Below are 20,314 nucleotides of genomic sequence, written 5' to 3'. Positions count from 1 at the left end.
GCCTCTGATCCATGGGTAGGACAGAGCGGTGGACTGCCATGGCAGCTGCCAATCAGAGGATGGGACGCGTGTCTGTCTTGCCGCGATGTCTGTCCACTGGTCAGAGGATCAACGTCTAGGGTTCCCCGCCTATGGCGGCTAGGAGCGATGGCAGGCTGGGCACCCGGGCTCGTGTCCCAGGGCCGTTGACGCCCCCTTAGCTCCACCACAGCTACCTCCTGGTCCTCCGTCTTTCCCGCTGGTAGGTTCTGAAGGCGCTGGACAGCACCTGGACCACCATGGAGTTTGAGCACGAGCTTCACCCGAGGACAGGCACCATGATGCTCAAGTCCGACGAGGTGCTGGTGGAGACCCTGGAGGACAACCAGGTGCAGCTGCAGAACCTGATGATGTCCAAGTACCTGTCCCACTTCCTCAAGGAGGTGACCAGCTGGCAGCAGAAGCTGTCCACTGCGGACTCGGTCATCTCCATCTGGTTTGAGGTCCAGAGAACCTGGAGCCACCTGGAGAGCATCTTCATCGGCTCCGAGGACATCCGGGCCCAGCTCCCGGAGGACTCGCAGCGCTTCGACTCCATCGACAAGGAGTTCAAGGTGAGTCCGGCCCGCTGGCCCTCGGGCATCTCCAGAAATGGCTCCAGGGGGAGAAACGGGGGCCGATAACACCCAGGCACCCGCGTCTCCTTTCAGGCCTTGATGGAAGATGCGGTAAAGACGCCCAACGTGGTGGAGGCCACCAACAAGCCGGGTCTCTATGATAAACTGGAGTCGCTGAAGAAAAGGTGGGTCCCCACTCAAACCCAGGGTGGCAGGAGCCGGGCCAAGCGCCCCCTGCCGGCCGGCACCGGGCACAGGTGTGGGGTCATGAGCAGAGATGGTAAAATTAAACAAGTGCCCTCCTGGTCCCTGCTGGCAGAGAGTGCAGCATAAACCTGGGTCCATGCAGGACTCAGCCAGTGCGCCGGTCTGATGGGCTGGCCAAGACTCTGCGAGCAGGGCCTACCAGCCTCATTCCCCCCTTCCTTCCTTCCTTCCTTCCTTCCTTCCTTCCTTCCTTCCTTCCTTCCTTCCTTCCTTCCAGCTTGGCCATATGCGAAAAGGCTTTGGCGGAATACTTAGAGACCAAAAGACTGGCATTCCCACGGTTCTATTTTGTCTCCTCTGCCGACCTGTTGGATATCCTGTCCAATGGAAATGACCCTGTGGAGGTACGCAGGACCCTGGTACTCTGAAGGACAAGCCAGGGTCATGCCCTGCGCTCCGGGTTCCAGGCCAGAGGAGGAGGCTCTGGTGGGACTGGGCACAAATCTCACCCTGTACCTCACCCTCGTGTGGAATGGCTAAGAAGCCAGGGGTTTAGCAAGATCCCATGTATGAATGAGGCATGCAGCCAGGCACCAGTGTCTCACGTCTGTCACCCTAGCTACTCAGAAGGCTGAGATCTGAGGATCACAGTTCAAAGCCAGCTGGGGCAGAAAAGTCCTCATGAGACTCCTATCTCCAATTAACCACTCAAAAAAATCTGGAAATAGAGCTGTGGCTCAAGTGCTATAGCTCTAGCCTTGAGCAAAAGAGCTCAGGGACAGTGTGCAGGCCCTGAGTTCAAGCCCCACAACCGACAAAAAAAAATTGATGTATGCACTCAAACTCACTGGTCATCTTCCATATTAGCCTTGTAAGTCACCTAGTGGTCCTCTGAGGATCCACACACAGGAAAAGAGTGACCTAGGTAACTGGAGACCATTACATACATTTGCACATACACACATACATGAATGACCTGGCAGGCTTGACGATCCCGTGGTCCAGGATCTGGTTTTTGTCTCCTGCCCAAGATCAGTTCTCCCACTTCCTTTAGTTGACTAAGCCATGTTCAGTTAACATGAACGAGAGATGGGGTGAATATAAGAAAAAGGAAGGAAGGAACAGAACACCAATGGATGCCTGTAATCCCAGTTCCTCAGGAAGCTGAGATCTGAGGATCTGGGTTCCAAACCAAGCCTGAGCAGGAAAGTCTGTGAGGCTCTTACCTCCAATTACCCACAAAAAAAAAAAAAGCTAGAAGTGGAGGTGTGGCTCAAGGGGTAAAGCACCAGCCTTGAGTGAAAACGCTAAGGGACAGTGCCCAGGCCCTGGGTTCAGTCCCAATACCAGCACACAAAAATATGGGAGGGAGGGAGGGAGGGAGGGAGCTACCCATGGGGAGCCTGGAGCGGGGCATGCGGGTGCCAAACCCTCGATCACCGTGAGTCCACTGCCGTCCCAGGTGAGCCGCCACCTGTCCAAGCTCTTTGACAGCCTGTGTAAGCTCAAGTTCCAGCTGGACGCCGACAACAAACCCATCAAGATAGGCATGGGAATGTACAGCAAGGAGGACGAGTACGTGGAGTTTGACCGGGACTGCGACCTCTCCGGGCAGGTGAGCCCGCGCACGGCCCCGCACGGCCCCGGGGCAGAGCCGGGAGGAGGGCAGCGCGCCGCCTGCCCTCAGAGCGACCCTGCGCTCCTGGACGCTTGCCCAGCTACTGCTCAAGCAGTGGTGGAAGTCAAGCCGACCCGGGGCGGAAACCTCCCGTCTAGAGGCTGAACTTGCGGCGGCCCAGGGCTGGTGTCTGCTCCAGGTCCCTTCACCCCTCAGACATGACGACCAGCGAGCAGAGATGAAGAGCCCCCACGGCCCCGCTGAGGGCTTTCCTGTGGGGACGCAAAGGCCAGGCAGACCTGTGCCCCCCAAAACTAAAGAAGAGCGTGAGACCCCGAGTTCAAGCCCCACTACCAGCAAACGCGCGGACGCGCACACACACACACACACACACACACACACACACACTACTCTCTCTCTCCCCTACTCTCTCCCCCCTCCCTCCTCACACACTCCCCCCCACACACACAGGGTGTCAGCAGTGTCCAGTGCCCACATGCCAGGCCTGATGCCCCTTGCTGACCAAGTGCCTGTACCCACCAGGTCCTGAAGCTGACAGGAGCAGAGTCCTCGGCCCGGCTGCCTGCTCCTCCACACAGCTCTTGGGCCCCTGCCCTTAGAGACATAACTGAGTGTACACCAAAGGCTTGGGAGCTGGGGGGGGGGGGGTGGCAGTAAAGTGCCTGCTGCGCAAGTGCAAGGTTCTGAGTTCAAATCCCGATGCTGAAAAGAAAAAAAGCAATAGAGATAAAAAGGGTCGCCAAGGTCCCGCTGGGCTCTAACCCTCCAAGGCCTGGAGCTTTCCTCCCCCTCTCCCCCGGGAATGGCGCTGACTATGAGGAACCCCTGGCAGCGGCCTGCTCACTGTGGCTTCCGCTCACGTCCCCAGGTGGAAGTGTGGCTGAACCGCGTGCTAGACCGCATGTGCGCCACGCTGCGCCACCTCATCCCTGAAGCGGTGGTCACCTACGAGGAGAAGCCCAGAGAGCAGTGGATCTTCGACTACCCGGCCCAGGTCAGCGGCCCGGCCTCGCACTGTGGTCAGGGTGGGGGGACACTGCCCAGCGGCCGGGCGCTAGCCACAGCTACCGTGTGCGGGCACCGTGTGCAGGCACTGTGTGCAGGCACGGTGGCCCTCACCGGGTGGCTGTGCTCCCAGATCGCCCTCACCTGCACCCAGATCTGGTGGACGACGGAGGTGGGCCTGGCATTCGCGCGGCTGGAGGAAGGCTATGAAAACTCCATCAAGGACTACAACAAGAAGCAGGTGTGCAGGCCCCACGCCGCCATACAGCGCCACCACGGCCAAGCTGCCAGGAGCCGGGCGCTGCTGGCTCGAGCCTCTCATCCCAGCCGCTCGGGAGGCTGAGACGGGAGGATCCCAGGCGGGAAAGGCCGTGAGCCTCCTCTCCAGTGAAGTCGAAAAATGTGGCTCTGGCTCAAATGGTAGAGCACCAGGCTGAGGGGCAGCACCCAGGCCCTAACTCCAACCCCAAGGCCTGGCTTACACATGCACACACACGCATACATGCACACACATACACGCTCACACATGCACACACATACACTCTCACACATGCACACACATACATGCACACACATACACGCTCACACATGCATGCACACACATACACGCTCACATGCATGCACACACATACAGGCACACATACACACATACATGCTCACACATACATGTACACACACATGCACTCTCACACATACACGTTCACATACACGCTCACACATGCACACACATACATGCACACACATACACGCTCACACATGCATGCACACACATACACGCTCACATGCATGCACACACATACATGCACACACATACACGCTCACACATGCACACACATACATGCACACACATACACGCTCACACATGCATGCACACACATACACACTCACATGCATGCACACACATACATGCACACACATACAGGCACACATACACACATACATGCTCACACATACACGCTCACACATACACATTCACACATACACGCACACACATACACGCACACACATACATGCACACACATACACACTCACATACATGCACACACATACATGCTCACACATACACACTCACACATGCATGCACACACGCACATGCTCACATACACGCACATGCATACACACATGCATGCACATACATACACACATACACATATATGCACACGCATACACACATACACGCACACACATACACACATACATGCTCACACATACATGCACACACACATGTGCACACACACATTTTTTTTTAATGTAAAAAGAAAAAGTTGAGCCAGGAGTGTGGCCTAGTGGTAGAGTGCTTGCCTAGCATGCAGGAAGCCTTGGGTTGGATTCCTTGGTACCACCTACACAGAAAAATCCAGAAGTGGTGCTGTGGCTCAAGTGGTAGAACTCTATCTAGCCTTGAGAAAGCTCAAGGACAGTGCTCAGGCCAAGACAAAGAAGAGAAGGAGGAGGAGGAGGAGGAGGAGGAGGGGGAGGAGGAGGGGGAGGAGGAGGAGAAGGAGGAAGAGGAGGAGGGGGAGGAGGAGGAGGGGGAGGAGGAGGAGGGGGAGGAGGGGGAGGAGAAGGGGGAAGTTGTTTCTCACAATGACTACTGATAGCACTTCCTTATGCAGGCTTTGAATCTTTTCACATGCACAAATTAATTTTGGTGTAAAATATGCAAACTTTTTTTCATCATAAACAAAGCCAGGCAGTCTGAACTCCTCTGGGACTCAGAGCCAGCCCAGTGCCCCCCCTACTCACGGCAGGCAGGGTGTGGGATGCCACCCTCTGTGACATGGTGTTGGTACAGGAGTCCTTCCATGGTGTCCCTCTGTGGTGGGGTCTCTGTGTTGGATTTCAGGGTGGGAGTTCCTTGATGGCATCCTTCTGTGGTGTCTCTCCATAGCTTCCTTCCATGGCGGGGTCTTCATGGTGGCATCTCTGTGGCACCCCTCTGTGGTGTCTCTCTGTGGCATCTCTCCATGGCGGGGTCTCCATGGCGGGGTCTCCATGGCAGGGTCTCCATGGTGGGGTCTCTATGATGGGGTCTCTGTGGTAGGGTCTCCGTGGCGGGGTCTCCATAGTAATGTGTCAGCTGTAGGGTCTCCATGGAGGGGTCTCCATGGCGGGGTGTCAGCAGTGGGGTCTCTGTGGTGGGGTCTCCGTGGTGGGGTCCCCGTGGCGGGGTCTTCATGGTGGGGATCTCCGTGGTGGGGTCTCAGCAGCAGGGTGTCAGCGGTGGGGTCTCCGGGGCGGGGTCTTCATGGTGGGGGTCTCCGTGGCAGGGTCTCCATGGCGGGGTCTCAGCTGTAGGGTCTCTGTGGCGGGGTCCCAGCCGTGGGATCTCCATGGTGGGGTCTCCATGGCGGGGTCTCCATGGTGGGGATCTCCGTGGCGGGGTCTCAGCAGCAGGTGTCATTGTGGGTACCCGCCCCCCCCCCCAGATCAGCCAGCTCAACGCGCTCATCACCCTGCTCATCGGCAACCTGAGTGCGGGCGACAGGATGAAGATCATGACCATCTGCACCATCGACGTGCACGCCCGCGACGTGGTGGCCAAGATGATCCTGGCCAAGGCACAGAGAGGGGGCCGGGACGCCGGGACGCCCGGCGGGGGGGGACGGGACACGAGGACACCGCGGGGGAAGAGGTGGGGGTCCTGAGCCACACCGGGCCCGCGCTGAGGCTGCCCTGCGCGTGGGTGCCGCCTGCAGGTGGAGAGCTCGCAGGCCTTCACCTGGCAGTCCCAGCTCCGCCACCGCTGGGACGAGGACAAGAAGCACTGTTTCGCCAACATCTGTGATGCCCAGATCCAGTACTCCTACGAGTACCTGGGCAACACACCCCGGCTGGTCATCACGCCCCTCACCGACAGGTGAGGCCCGCCCGACCCCTTCCCTCCACCCGGCCCCCTCTCCTCCCGCCTCTCCTCTTCCTCCTTCCAGCCCTCCCCCTCTTCTCCTGGCACAGAGAGGCTCCAGTCCCCCAGGTAACCCCGGGCCCTTGGCAGGTGCTACATCACCCTGACCCAGTCCCTCCATCTGATCATGGGTGGAGCCCCTGCGGGCCCTGCCGGCACGGGCAAGACAGAGACGACCAAGGACCTGGGCAGGGCTCTGGGCACCATGGTGTACGTCTTCAACTGCTCGGAGCAGATGGACTACAAGGTACAAAGCAGGCCCCGGGCCCGCCGTGTCCACTCCACGTGTCCCCTCCATGGTCCCCATGTGCGAGAGGCCTGCCCTTCCCTCTGTATTGGCGCCTCCCTCTCCAGGCGGCAGCTCCCACCGCGGGAGAGGCAGACAGGGCGGCCTGGTGGTAGCAAGGGGTGGTCACTGGGCTTGGCACCTGGGCTCTCCATCACACTGGGGTGGGGGTCTGCATCCTGAAGCTGAGGCCCACAGACCCGCTGACAGCCCACGGAAGCCTCCTTGTGCCCCGTGGCTCTGTGGCTGCCTGGTGCAAAGGCAGGCTGGGGCCTAGGCAACACGTACTTTGGGGGGGCCTGCAGCCCCACCCTGCTGTGGAGGGGCCCCACCCAGCCTCTGATGCTTCCCCCCCATCCCCCCTGCCCAGTCCTGTGGAAACATCTACAAGGGCCTGGCCCAGACCGGGGCCTGGGGCTGCTTCGATGAGTTCAACCGCATCTCCGTGGAAGTGCTGTCTGTGATTGCCGTGCAGGTAGGCGCCCCCAGCCGGCTCGGGTCCCCCGAGGTAAACGGAGGCCATTCTCCAGTACCAGAACCAACGTGGAGGTTCTGTTACTAGAATTGGAGGCTGGAGGCCCAGCTCTGGGGGTCCCAATAAACCAAGTCCAGCCACCCACCCCAAACCCCAAGCAAGGGCCCTGCTCGGGCAGTGAGCGGTGGGCGCCAGGCTCAGCAGGCGCAGAGAAAAGGGAAGTGAGGGTGCAGGCCTCGGGGTGAAGGTCGCCTGGGCTGGTCTCCAGGGGGCCGTCCTCCCCACCCTGCCCGGCTCACTGGGGGCTGGGGTGCACAGAGCCTGAAGGCCGGCTAGGAGGAGAACCCCACGACCAGATGAGGGAGCCACCCCAGAATTCTCTCATGGAGCCAGTTTGAGGCACTGAGTACTTGAGCCAGGTGCTCTGAAGCCTGGCCAGTGTCCACGGGGGGGGGGGGGGGGGGGGGGGGGGGGGGGGGGGGGGGAAGGGCCTGTGAGACCTGGAGAGACAGGGTCAGGTGACTGCAGGTGTGGGGGGGGGGGGTGCTCAACCGTGAGTCCCCAGCGCCCTCCAGTGGTGATGTGGAGACTTGCAGGCAGCTTCTGCAGCTTCCTGTACTGGCTCCGGATGACCTGGTGAGGGTCAGGTGGGAGAGAGATGGGCCTCCAGAGGGAAGGAGGGGGAATGCCCCGGGAAGTGACAAAGGCCACAGCCTGGACACCCGACATAGAGAGCCACCTTAAGGTCCACTCTCGTAACTCCACGAGCAGCCGAGGGTCAGCCATGGGGGATGAGGCCAGACAGTGGGGGCAGTGGTTACGAGGCTTTCAAAGCCAGGCGGCTCCATGCTGGTGTCCGTGCACTGACCATTTAGGTAAAATGTGTCCAAGATGCCATTCGGGCCAAGAAGAAGACGTTCAACTTCCTGGGGGAGATGATCGGTCTCATCCCCACGGTGGGAATCTTCATCACCATGAACCCCGGCTACGCCGGCCGCACCGAGCTGCCCGAGAACCTGAAGGCCCTGTTCAGGTGGGTGCATCCAGAGACAGCGGAGAACGGAGGACGGGCGGGGCCCAGCTGCGGGCCGGAGGGGCCAGGGCGCAGTCGGCAAGTTCTCCGTCAAGCCAGGGCCGAGTGGCTCGGGTGTGCAATCCTAGGCTACTTGGAGGCTAAGATGGAAAGGATTGTGGTTCAAGGCCAACCCAGGCAAAAAGGTTGTGAGGCACTCCTATTCCTCATCAACCAAGAGCCAGGCACAGAGGCACGTGTCATCCTAACTACAGAGGAAAACCGAACATGCCCCACACATGCAGATGCACGCCCAGACAAGCAAGACGCTATCTCAAAAGGCACTAGCAAGGCCAGGGGCCAGTGGCTCACACCTGTAATCCCAGCTACTCACACGGCTGAAATCTGAGGATCAAAGTTGGAAGCCAGCCTAAGCAGAAAAGTCCGAGAGACTCTTACCTCCACTTTACCAGAAAACGGGCTCCAATTGGTAGATTGCTAGCCTTGAGCAGAAAATCTCAGGGACAGCACCCAGACGCTGAATTCAACCCAGTGACCAACAAAACAATAGTAACAATAACAGCTATGAAAATCTGCATGCTGGTGATCCGTGCCTGTAACCCTGGCTAGCGTGCAGTGAAGAGCCAAGAATCACAGTTCAAAGCCAGCCTAGGCAAAAAAAGGCTGTGAGAGTCTTACCTCCAATTAAACAACAAAAAGCTGTAACTGGTGAAGATGTAGCTCACGTGGGAAAACACTAGCTTAGAGTGAAAAGGGCTTTTGAGTGAACTCAAAGGCCTTGAGATCAAGCCTCAATAATGGCACCAAAAGTAGTAATAATAATGGCAATAATAATAACACTGGATAACTAGAAAAGACTGGGGTTAGAGGTTTGGCTTAGCAGTAGTGCACCTGCCTGAGCAAGTGCAAGGACCGGAGCTCAAATTCCAGCACCATCAGAAAAAAAAAAAAAACTCTCCATCTTCCCTGAGGCAGAGGCCGCAGCTAGGAGAGCAGAGCCGAGCCAGGGCCCTGGGTGTGGGGAAGTTGGGGGGGCTGGGAGGTGGGGCGAAGCCCGGGGGAGGAGGCCCCATGCCCGCCCGTGCGGTCTCCCCAGGCCCTGCGCCATGGTGGTCCCGGACTTCGAGCTCATCTGTGAGATCATGCTGGTGGCGGAGGGCTTCCTGGAGGCCCGCCTGCTGGCCCGGAAGTTCATCACGCTCTACACCTTATGCAAAGAGCTGCTGTCCAAGCAGGTGTGGAGCCCAGGGAGCCGGCCGGGGGCGGGGCGGGGTGGCCACATCCACACACCCGGCGCCAGGCCGGCCTCTGTCCCCGCCCTGCGGACCCCAGAGCGAGCCGGCAGCGTGCAAAGACCCCCCCTTTCCTCTCCAGGACCATTACGACTGGGGCCTGCGGGCCATCAAGTCTGTGCTGGTGGTGGCCGGCTCCCTGAAGAGGGGGGACCCCACCCGGGCGGAGGACCAGGTGCTCATGAGGGCCCTGAGGGACTTCAACATCCCCAAGATCGTGACCGACGACCTGCCCGTCTTCATGGGCCTGATCGGCGACCTCTTCCCCGCGCTGGATGTGCCTCGAAAGCGAGACCTGAACTTCGAGAAGGTACTCAGGTCCCTGCCTCCATCCCGGCCAAGCGGGGCCCCTGGGTGGCAGAGCTTGGGACCCGCCAGAGGGCGGAAGCAGCCAGTGGGGTGGCGCTCACATCTGTCCCTCCGTCTGGGAGCAGATCATCAAGCAGAGCATCGTGGAGCTGAAGCTGCAGGCGGAGGACAGCTTCGTGCTGAAGGTGGTGCAGCTGGAGGAGCTGCTGCAGGTCCGCCACTCAGTGTTCGTCATTGGCAATGCAGGCAGCGGCAAGTCCCAGGCAAGGACCCTGGCTGGAGGTTCCGGCCACCGCGGAGGTCATGGAGGTCAGGGGTCAAGGGTCAGCCCATCCTCCCCTCTCCTGACTCCAGGGCCCCAGCCCAGTGCTAGGGGAACTTCAGAGGGTGGTCGCCGCACTGGAGACTCTGGGTCGGCCTGGACTGACGCTAAATGGGCCCACGGGCTGGACAATTGTGTGAGCATGAAGAAATCATCTCCGAAGTCAAGTGCCGATGGCTGAGGTGTTAGGATCTTGGTTCATAGCCAGCCCTGGCAGATACATTTCTGAGACTTATTTCCAATTAACCAGAAAAAAGCCAGGACTAGAAATGTGATTCAAGTGGTAGAGCACTACCGTTGAGCAAAAAAGCAGAGCAAGATGACAAGGCCCTGAGTTCAGTGGAGAGGCTTAAACTCGGGGCTAGGGAACTGTCCCTAGCTTTTATGCTCAAAGCTAACACTCTACCACCTGAGCCAGCCACAGCTCCACTTCCAGCTTTTTGGTGGTTCATTGAAGGTAAGAGTCTCTTGGACCTGGCACCTAGCTCCCAAGTGTTCTTTTAAAACGTAGGGGCAAAGCTGGCACCAGTGGCTCATGCCTGTAATCCTATCTACTGAGGAGGCTGAGATCTGGGGATCTTGGTTCAAAGCCAGGTCAGGCAGAAAAGTCCCCATGCTGCTCTTATCTCCAATTAACCATTCGAAAAATGGAACTGGCTCCGTGGCTCAAGGAGTAGAGCACAAAGAGTCTCAAGGACAGTGTCCAGGCCCTGAGATGAAGCCCTACCACCAACAGAACAAAAAAATAAAAATGATAAAGCTAGCTGAGCTGTGGCTCATGGATGGAATAGCTGCATAGCTGTGGCAGATGCCAAGGGCCTGGGGCCCATCCCCAATACCAAAAAACTACCTGCACTCCGTTTTCTATAACGGAATAGATACATCCATACGCGTACACACACATGCACGCTCGCGCCCACACACAGCACACGCTGTATCCTAAAATGTCCCTGAGAACCACGACGATCTCCTTGCTGTGAGCAGGGGCCATGCTGTGTCTCCGCAGGCCTCGGGGGCTCCGTGGAGTGGGTAGACATGAACAGTCAGACACCTCACTTCCACACTGTCAGGGGCACAGACACCCCCAGGTCCCTGTGTGGACTGGAGGCGTCCAGGCTCAGGCCAGGGGCCAGGCCGCTGCCCCCCCAGACCCCCCTGCCCCCGCAGGCCCTGTGCAGAGCCGTCACCCCCTCCCCCCCCGCCAGGTCCTCAAGTCCCTCAACAAGACCTATCAGAACATGAAGAGAAAGCCTGTGGCCATTGACCTGGACCCCAAGGCCGTGACCTGCGATGAGCTCTTCGGCATCATCAACCCGGCCACCAGGGAGTGGAAAGATGGTGAGTGGAGCTGCCCTGACGTGGGGGGCTCCACAGGAAAAGAGGGGCACTCCGAGGACTCAGGGTTCAGCCACCAGGCCACACCCTCCCCTCAGCCGAGTACCTCTGGGAAGTGGCTAAGGAAGACCTGGGGGCAATGGAGGAGGCCGCCCCAGGGAGTCCGGGCCCGCCCCAGGGATGTCCCCTTCCCTGCTCCCTTCCTGCCTCCTCCCTGAGGATGGTGGAGTGGCTGTCCCAGCATGCCCCGCGTCCCCCAGGCCTGTTCTCCACCATCATGCGGGACCTGGCAAACATCACACACGACGGCCCCAAGTGGATTGTCCTGGACGGGGACATCGACCCCATGTGGATCGAGTCCCTCAACACGGTCATGGACGACAACAAGGTCGGTGGCCCTGCCGGCGTGGAGCCCCGCACCGAGCCCCACCCCCAGCTCACCGTGGCGCGATGCGGGAAAGATGGCAGCTGTTTGGGGAGGCAGAATGGGTTCCATAACTGTCTAGGAAACTGAGTTTCCCCAGCACTCCCTCAGGAGGCTGAGGCCGAGAGGCCAGCCTGGGTCACATACACAAAAGGCTGGTGAGTTAGGCGGAAGAGGATCATGGGCAGCTCCAGGAGAGGGCCGTGGACTTTATTGTTTTCAGTCATGGGGCTTGAACTCAAGGTCTGGGCACTGTCGCTGAGCTCTTCAGCTCAAGGCCAGAGCTCTACCACTTAGAGCCCAGCACCACTTCCCGTTGTTGAGTGTTTAATTGGAAATAAAGAGTCTCAAGGGCACTTTTCTGCCCAGGCTGGTTTTGAACCTCGATCCTTAGATCTCAGCCTTGTGAGTAGATACGATTGCAGGCCTGTGGTGCCCAGCTCGGGGCTGTGGTTGGGAAAGGCGTGTTTCATCCCCTGGTATGATGCCAGCTCCTGTGCCTGTCCAGAGCCCTCTGCAGCATGGACTTAGAGGTGTCCAGAGGGTGTGGGCTGGAGCGGAAAGCAAGGACAGCCCAGCCATGCTTGCCGCCACCCCCACCCCGCTCTCCATTCTGATTGACCTGCTGCTGGCCGCTCAGCCTCCCCCCCAGCTCTGCTGCTGGCCGCTCAGCCTTTCCGTTCCCCGCCCTAGGTCCTCACCCTGGCCAGCAATGAGCGAATCCCGCTGAACCGCACCATGCGGCTGGTGTTTGAGATCAGCCACCTGCGCACGGCCACCCCGGCCACTGTCTCCAGGGCCGGCATCCTCTACATCAACCCAGCGGACTTGGGCTGGAACCCGTGAGTGTGCTGCTGGCGCTCCCCTCCCAGCCTGGCAGCCAAGACCAGAGTGTAGATCTATCTTCCATCCACCCACCCATCCATCCATCCATCCATTCATCCATCCATTTTCCATCCATCCATCTTCCATCCATCCATCTTCCATCCATCCATCCATCCATCTTCCATCCATCCATCCATCTTCCATCCATCCATCCACCTATCCATCCATCTTCCATCCATCCATCCATCCATCCATCTTCACTCATCTTCCATCCATCCATCCATCCCTCTTCCATCCATACGAGTTGCATGTCCATTCATCAATCCTGTCCATCTCTCCATCCATCTAACAATAGGAGAGAGTGGCAAACTCACCCACCCACCCACCCTCCCCTCCACCCGGCCATGTGATGAACATTGGTGTGTCCTGAGTCTCCTCGTGCCAGTGAAGGGAGGAGGCAGATGCCTCTTCATAAGCAATGCAGTTGCACAGTGACAATGGACCAGGTGGAGAGGCTGGGAAGGCAGGGGCTGGAAGGCCCAGGGGCTCTGCCACTGGGGAAGGTCACGTCCCGAAGTCCCAGGAGGAGGTGTCCTTGGAGAGCCAACACTGCTTCCCCTGGAGCACAGGGATGGGAGGTGGGGGCAGGAGTCACACAGGCACAGCGAGGAGTGGGGGAGAGAAAGCCACGGTGACGTCAGGCGGGGGGCTCCCCAGGGGTTGGGAGGAAGCGGCTGAGGTCCAGGGTCTGGGGTCAGCTGGAGAACAGTCGCTTCTTACTGGTGTGAAATCTCAGTGTCACTTTGATTTCCATGTTTTTCTGGCCAGAAATGTTGAGCATTTCCTCGTGTGTTCATTGGTCATCTGGGCTTCGGGGAAATGTCTGCCGGCTCATTAGTTGAGCTCCTGGGGATCGGGGGTAAGTTTTTGAGCTTCTGGAGGTCCTGGCTATGAAACCCCCGTGGACATCCAGCTGCAAGCGATCTTCCATTCTGCAGGCTGTCTTTCCCCTTAGATGGTCCTTCGTTGTGCAGATACAATCCCGCCTGTCCATTTTCTTTCCCATTTGCCTAGCCCCTGGAATTCTTTTTTTTTTTTTTTTTGCCAGTCCTGGGCTTGAGCTCAGGGCCTGAGCACTGTCCTTGGACTTTATCAAGGCTAGAGCTCTACCACTTGAGCCTCAGCACCACTTCCGGCTTTTTTCTATGTATGTGGTACCGAGGAATCGAACCCGGGTCTTCATGCATGCTAGGCAAGCACTTTAACCACTAGGCCAAACTCCCGGCCCCAAGCCCCTGGAATTCTATTCAGGAAGTTTCTTGCCAATACAAATGAATTCTTATGTTTTCCCTGCTCCATCCTACAGAAGTTCCAAGGTTTCAGATCTAATTTTTTGAGGTCTTTGCTCTACTTTGAATTGATATTCACATGAGAAAAGAGACCACGATCCAGTTTCAGGGTTCTGTGCACAGATGTTCCATTTATATTGAAGAAGCTGTCTTTATCAAATACAGACTTTTGGCTGTTTTGTCAAATATTAGTTGGCTGTGTGTGTTCTAGACTCTTCCATTGGTTTTTGAGGCCTGTTTCTATGCCAGTATAAGCAGTTTATATCAGTGTGATGCTGTAGTAAAGTTTGAATTCTGGAGTTGTGACACCTGCAGGACTGCTTATTTTGTTCAGGGTTGGCTTTGCCTCTTCAGTCTTTTGTGACTATATCACACCTGGATTCTGAGGGTACTGCAGTGGATTTGTGATCACTTTTAGTGGATGGCTATTTTTACAGTATTCTTGAATTCTGCCAATCCATGAGCACAGGAGGTCTTTTCACCTCCTGGCATCTTCTTCAATTTCTTTCTGCATCTATTGAGATGATCATGTGATACTTGTCCTTGATTCTGTTTAAGTGTCATGATTACATTTATTGGTTTATACATATGAACCAGCCTTACATAGTTGTTGAATTTGGTTAGCATGTGTTTTGAGAAGTTTTGCATTAAAGAGACTGGTGTATAGTTCCCATTTGTGGTTGCTGGTATGTCCCTGTCTGGCTTGGGGGATGGGGATGGCTCCACAGAATGAGTTTAGGGGTGACCCTTCCTTCCTATTTCCTGGGGAGTTCTCCTTTAAGGGGCTTGTTAAATTCTTCTGGAAATCAATTGGCCTGGGCACTGTCCTTGGATTTTCTCAAGGCTAGAGCTCTACCGCTTGAGCCTCAGCACCACTTCCGGCTTTTTTTTTCTCTATGTATGTGGTACCAAGGAATTGAACTTGGGTCATCATGTATGCTAGGCAAGTACTCTACCACTAAGCCAAACTCCCAGCCCTGGGAGACTCTTTATTGCTGTTTCAATCTCAGTTTTCCTAGTTAGAGGTCATCTAGAAATAGATCTCTGTCTACTGGTTTCCTTGAATAAAGGTTTTCAGTGTTCCTTCATACTGCTCAGGACTTGGTGTATATTTGTTGTCATTATTCCTTCTCTAGCCATGATTTTGTTTATCTGGTTGATTCGTCTTCTCCTTTTGGTCAGATTGGCTAAGGGTTTTATCAACTTTATCTTCTCGAAGAACCAATGCTTGGTTTGTTCTTTGTGCAATTTTCTGATTTCATTTTGTTTTCTTTTGGTACTAGAACTTTATAAATGCTAAACGTAACACTCTTCCAGAGGAGATGTTTTCCCAGTCATACACACATACGCACACACCCCACTAGGTGGGAGCTTCAGGCCTGGCTGGATCCAGAGGTCTGCATGGTGTCATAAGATAGCCCTCCTCCCCACTCCCTGCCCCCACTCTTCCCTTCCTTCCTATCCCCCCAGGTTCTGTCTACCTCACCCCGGATGATGGCATGAGACTTTTCTCCTCTCTTTTCCTCTCCCATCCCTCAGCTTCACATTAGCTTTGTTGGGGGAGGTGGCAGCAGGAGGTCCGCAGTTGCCCCAGGCTTAGGGCACCCCCATAGCTCCCAGTCCAGAGAGCGCACAGGCCCGGTTGCCCCCAGGCCTCCTGGGCTCTCTTCGGGTCCCGGCCCACACAGAGGGACCACTCTGGAGGGAACCCTTAGGCGTGGCCCTGGCTCCGGGCTGGCCACGCACGGAGGAGAGGTGGGGGGTCCTTCCCGAGGCACTTCCTGCTTGTGCCGCGTCCCCCAGGGTGGTGAGCAGCTGGATCGAGAGGCGCAAGGTGCAGTCGGAGAAGGCCAACCTGACCATCCTGTTCGACAAGTACCTGCCCACGTGCCTGGACAAGCTGCGGTTTGGCTTCAAGCGGATCACGCCCATCCCCGAGATCACCATCACGCAGACCATCCTCTACCTGCTGGAGTGCCTGCTCACCGAGAAGAACGCCCCGCCCGACTCGCCCAAGGAGCTCTACGAGCTCTACTTCGTGTTCGCCTGCTTCTGGGCCTTCGGGGGCGCCATGTTCCAGGACCAGGTGACGGCGCGGCCGGGACCCAGCCCCGTGCTAGGGGACTGGGCAGCCCCGCTCAGCCAGGCCCTTTCCTTTGTGTGCTTGAATTTGAACAGCTTATCGATTATCGGGTAGAGTTCAGTAAATGGTGGATCAATGAGTTCAAAACCATCAAGTTCCCTTCGCAGGGAACCATCTTTGACTACTACATTGACCCCGAGACCAAGAAGTTCATGCCGTGGACGGACAAGGTGCCGTCCTTTGAGCTGGACCCCGACATCCCGCTGCAGGTAACCTCCCCGGCTGGGGCCCCGCGCTGGCCCGCCTCTCCGCCCGCCCTCCTGTGCCCGCCTGCGCCTGCCTGCCCACGCCAGCCCACGCCCGCCCGCTGCGGACAGAAGGGCCCACGGCCAGGGAGTCTCAAGAGTGGGGTTGCTTTGAAGATGCTCACAGCAGAGAGGGTGAGAGGGGGCTGGCGGGGGCCGACGGGTGCCCTCTGCTCCGTCCCAGGCCTCGCTGGTCCACACCACGGAGACCATCCGTATCCGCTACTTTATTGACCTGCTCATGGCCAAGTCGTGGCCCGTGATGCTGGTGGGGAACGCGGGCACGGGGAAGTCGGTGCTGATGGGGGACAAGCTGGAGAGCCTGGGCACGGACGACTACCTGGTGCAGGCCGTGCCGTTCAACTTCTACACCACCTCCGCCATGCTGCAGGGTGAGCCACGGGCCCCCCCACCCCCGACCCCCGGTGGGCAGCCCCTGGGCCCAGCTCCAAGGGCGGGCACTGAGGGACGGCTGAGGGGCTGGGCCTGCTGGGAGAGCCCACACCCATCCCAGCTGACACAAAGGCCACCCCGCCTCTGACCCTGCAGTCGACGACTCCAGGAACGACTAGGGTGGCAGCTGCCTGTCTGGACCCCTGCCCCCCACCCCCTGAAAGGGACCCTGCCCCACCGGGCGTGCACATTCCCCGGCCCCATGCTGGCAGCTCCAGACCCCATGCCTTCCCACGCCCTCCCCCAGGGGTGCTGGAGAAGCCGCTGGAGAAGAAATCTGGGAGGAACTACGGGCCGCCAGGCACCAAGAAGCTCATCTACTTCATTGACGACATGAACATGCCCGAGGTGGACAAGTACGGAACGGTGGCCCCGCACACCCTCATTCGACAGCACATGGACCACGGGCACTGGTGAGGCACTGGGCTGGGGGCGGGGCCAAGTCCTGGGGGCGGGGCCGGTGGGTGGGGCTGGGCCACAGAGTCAAAGAGTAGAGCCATGAGTACTGAGACAGGCCTGTGGCCCAGCCTCAGTCCACGGGGCTGTGAGCTGGGTGGTGGGGACGGGGTGGGGGTAGCAGCTAAGCCAAAGGCCTGAAGGACAGAAAGTGGGGATGCTTGAGGCTCCCAAGCCCTCGCCTCTCCCCTCATGCGGGCCCTGAGATGCCCTCACTGGGCTTCTTCTCCCCCTCCCTGCCTCTCCACAGCTGGTCCTGGAGTTTGCCCTATGGGATCTTCAGGAGAGCAATGCAAAGCAGATTAGGTGTCCAATAGTTCTCTCCCTAGGGCTCGAGGTGTGACTCAGTGCTAGAGCACCTGCCGAGCAAGCCAGGAGCCCTAAGTTCAAACCCCACCAAGAGCGGTCTCCAGGAGGCCTAGGGCTGAGGGGAAAAAAGGGTGGACACGGTGAGTGCTCAGGAGCGTTAGGAAGCCTGTCAAGCAGAGCCCCGCCTGATCTCCACCAAGAGTTTCAGAAGCAAAAGCTGAAGGGAGCGGGGAGAGAAACACCTCTGTGATCTACATCCATGCTAAGGAGGCACTGTAGAAACTACCATGGAGTGAGCCCACTGGGAGGGCACACTGTGATGACAGTGGAGGCCGAGAGTCCCTGCCAGCCACCAAGAGGCAGACGCCACCCCGGGCCTGGCCCTGCCCACTTCACAAGAGCAGCTACTGACAGCCAGAGTGGCCAGGGCAGGAGGCACCCCAGAGGTGGTGTGAGCCACCGTGCCCGGCAAAGAAGACCGAGGCCCCGGGGTGAGGAATGCACCCCCAGCCTGCGCTCGGGGACCCACCTCTGCCTTCCCATTCAGACGTTCCCTTGAGAACACAATGGCTGCATAGCAAGGGTTTTCCTTTCACCAGCTCAGGGGAAAGGATGACTCCTTCAGGCTGTGTTCACGCTGGTTCCCCCCCCCCCCCCGCCACGCTACCTGCAGGTATGACAGGCAGAAACTGACGCTGAAGGACGTCCATAACTGCCAGTACGTGGCTTGCATGAATCCCACGGCAGGGTCCTTCACCATCGACTCCCGACTGCAGGTGAGCACAGGGGCCACCGCCTCTCCGCCTGCCGGGGTTGGGATGTGGGCGCTGCCGGCAGGAATTCTCCTTCCTTTGGTCAGGAAACTGGGAGAGGGAGGAGGTCAGGAAGGACAAGAAATTGACCGACTCTCCTATGGCCCCAAAGAGCTGCCACGTTTCCTGGGTGACAATACAGATGCTCAGTGAAACCTGACTTGCAGACATGTCACAGACACTTTTCAGTATAAGTATGTTCTGTGCAATGTTTGGCGCATCCGCTGATAAACACAACTGCATGAGGGCTGAGTCCAGAACAGTGCTCCGTTTCTCTCCAGCCCACAGAGCCTGCAAAGGCCTGGGGTGTAACGCCAGACCAGCACTCTTACCAGGGGGTTGGGGGCCCAGTGGCTCACCTAGAGCTGAGGCCAGAACTTGGGCTTCCTCCAGTGATTTTTGTTGTTGTTTTGTTTTGTGCTGGTCCTAAGGCTCAAACTGGAGTCTGAATGCAGCCCTTAGCTTTTTATGCTCAAGGCTAGCATTCTACCACTTGAGCTACAACTCCACTTCCAGTTTTGTTTTTTTTCTGCCAGTCCTGGGGCTTGAACTCAGGGCCTGAGCACTGTCCTTGGAGTTTCTCAAGGCTAGAGCTCTACCACTTGAGTCTCAGCACCACGTCCAGCTTTTTTTGTATGTATGTGGTACCAAGGAATCGAACCCGGGTCTTCATACATGCTAGGCAAGCACTTTAACCACTAGGCCAAACTCCTGGCCCCAGAGCTTTATACTTAATCAGGACTTGAAGCTGTTTTCTATGCAGGGTACAGAGAGGAAAAGCATCCATCCTGTCCTCACCCCAGGGACACCAGACAGTGGGGGTAGAAAGGCTCTGCTCTCTGAGAAGCTGGCCCTGGCCGCCAGCTGCCCCGAGAGCCGCCTGACCCGATTGTCTCCGGCAGCGCCACTTCTGTGTGTTTGCGGTGAGCTTCCCGGGCCAGGAGGCCCTCACCACTATCTACAACACCATCCTGTCCCAGCACCTGTCCTACCGCTCAGCCTCCCTCGTGGTGCAGAGGCTGAGCGGCCAGCTGGTGGCTGCCGCCCTGGGTAAGCTGGCAAAACCCACTGCTTCCATGCTTCTCCAGAGTTTCCCCTGGTAAATGTTTTCCCCTGTGGAATGAATATTTTTTCAGTGACGCCACCAGGTGGCCGTAGAAGGCCTGCGGAGTGCGGGAGCTTGGGGGTGGGGAGAGGCCCAGGACGGGAGGCTCGGCACACACTGGGGATCTGCACATGTCCTCCCTCCCAGAGGCGCTAGCCGGGTTCATACTTCCTTCCGTCGTCACCATCTCCTAGTCCACTTGCTGCAGAAAAACATTGAGCCCTGCACTTCCGGGGGCCGTTAAGAGTAGGTGAGAATCCACGGCCTTTTTTCCCGAACAGCCTTGCATCAGAAAGTCGCATCAACCTTCCTTCCGACGGCCATCAAGTTTCATTACATCTTCAACCTCAGGGACCTCTCCAACATTTTCCAGGTACTGCCCCTCGGCGCTCCCCTCCTCTGGGGCTGGAAGGGGAGAGCGGAGAGCGTGTTGGCCGATGGAGGTGGGAGTGTGGATGGCGAGAACAGAGGGGCTGGGGCTGGTAAGGGTGGCCGCTGCCGTCAGGCTGGTGGTGGCGATGGTTATAACGGAGATCACAATGGTGATGGCGAGGATGGTGGTGACAGCGGTGACGATGATGATGGTGAGAGTAAAGGTGACGATGGGTGGGGTGACGATGGGCCTGAGGGCGCTTCTGATGATGGCGGTGGTGAAGATGGTGACAGTTGTGATGATGAGGTGACGTGTCGTAGCTGCATTTCCTCTCAGCTATGGACTGTTTATTCTGAGTTGCCATTAGGCCAGGCTTTCACTCCCATTCTGTGGGAGGGCGGGAAGGGTCCGTCCAG

At 57.8% G+C, this 20,314-nt stretch overlaps 1 protein-coding gene across 1 annotated transcript in view; it reads left to right on the top strand.

The window, feature by feature from the left end:
• The window catches only part of Dnah17 (dynein axonemal heavy chain 17), a 284,886-nt gene that overhangs the window by 237,108 nt on the left and 27,464 nt on the right, over window positions 1-20,314 (top strand). The window contains exons 28-51 of the mRNA XM_090351293.1: window positions 246-593; window positions 690-781; window positions 1,081-1,207; window positions 2,266-2,418; window positions 3,311-3,436; window positions 3,581-3,688; window positions 5,877-6,008; window positions 6,147-6,307; window positions 6,443-6,599; window positions 7,009-7,113; window positions 7,989-8,146; window positions 9,243-9,381; window positions 9,521-9,748; window positions 9,873-10,010; window positions 11,275-11,407; window positions 11,665-11,792; window positions 12,522-12,670; window positions 15,806-16,088; window positions 16,181-16,354; window positions 16,575-16,782; window positions 17,091-17,256; window positions 18,282-18,384; window positions 19,323-19,470; window positions 19,807-19,898. Of these exons, the coding sequence (XP_090207419.1) occupies window positions 246-593; window positions 690-781; window positions 1,081-1,207; window positions 2,266-2,418; window positions 3,311-3,436; window positions 3,581-3,688; window positions 5,877-6,008; window positions 6,147-6,307; window positions 6,443-6,599; window positions 7,009-7,113; window positions 7,989-8,146; window positions 9,243-9,381; window positions 9,521-9,748; window positions 9,873-10,010; window positions 11,275-11,407; window positions 11,665-11,792; window positions 12,522-12,670; window positions 15,806-16,088; window positions 16,181-16,354; window positions 16,575-16,782; window positions 17,091-17,256; window positions 18,282-18,384; window positions 19,323-19,470; window positions 19,807-19,898 (3,756 nt within the window). The remainder of the gene's footprint in view (window positions 1-245; window positions 594-689; window positions 782-1,080; window positions 1,208-2,265; window positions 2,419-3,310; window positions 3,437-3,580; window positions 3,689-5,876; window positions 6,009-6,146; window positions 6,308-6,442; window positions 6,600-7,008; window positions 7,114-7,988; window positions 8,147-9,242; window positions 9,382-9,520; window positions 9,749-9,872; window positions 10,011-11,274; window positions 11,408-11,664; window positions 11,793-12,521; window positions 12,671-15,805; window positions 16,089-16,180; window positions 16,355-16,574; window positions 16,783-17,090; window positions 17,257-18,281; window positions 18,385-19,322; window positions 19,471-19,806; window positions 19,899-20,314) is intronic.

Source organism: Megascapheus bottae, chromosome 17 (assembly GCF_031878675.1).
Source record: "Megascapheus bottae isolate mThoBot1 chromosome 17, mThoBot2.hap1, whole genome shotgun sequence".
In the NCBI taxonomy this organism is placed as follows: Eukaryota; Metazoa; Chordata; class Mammalia; order Rodentia; family Geomyidae; genus Megascapheus; species Megascapheus bottae.
Note: the sequence above shows the minus strand (reverse complement) of the source record. Positions and strands in the feature narration are given on the sequence as shown.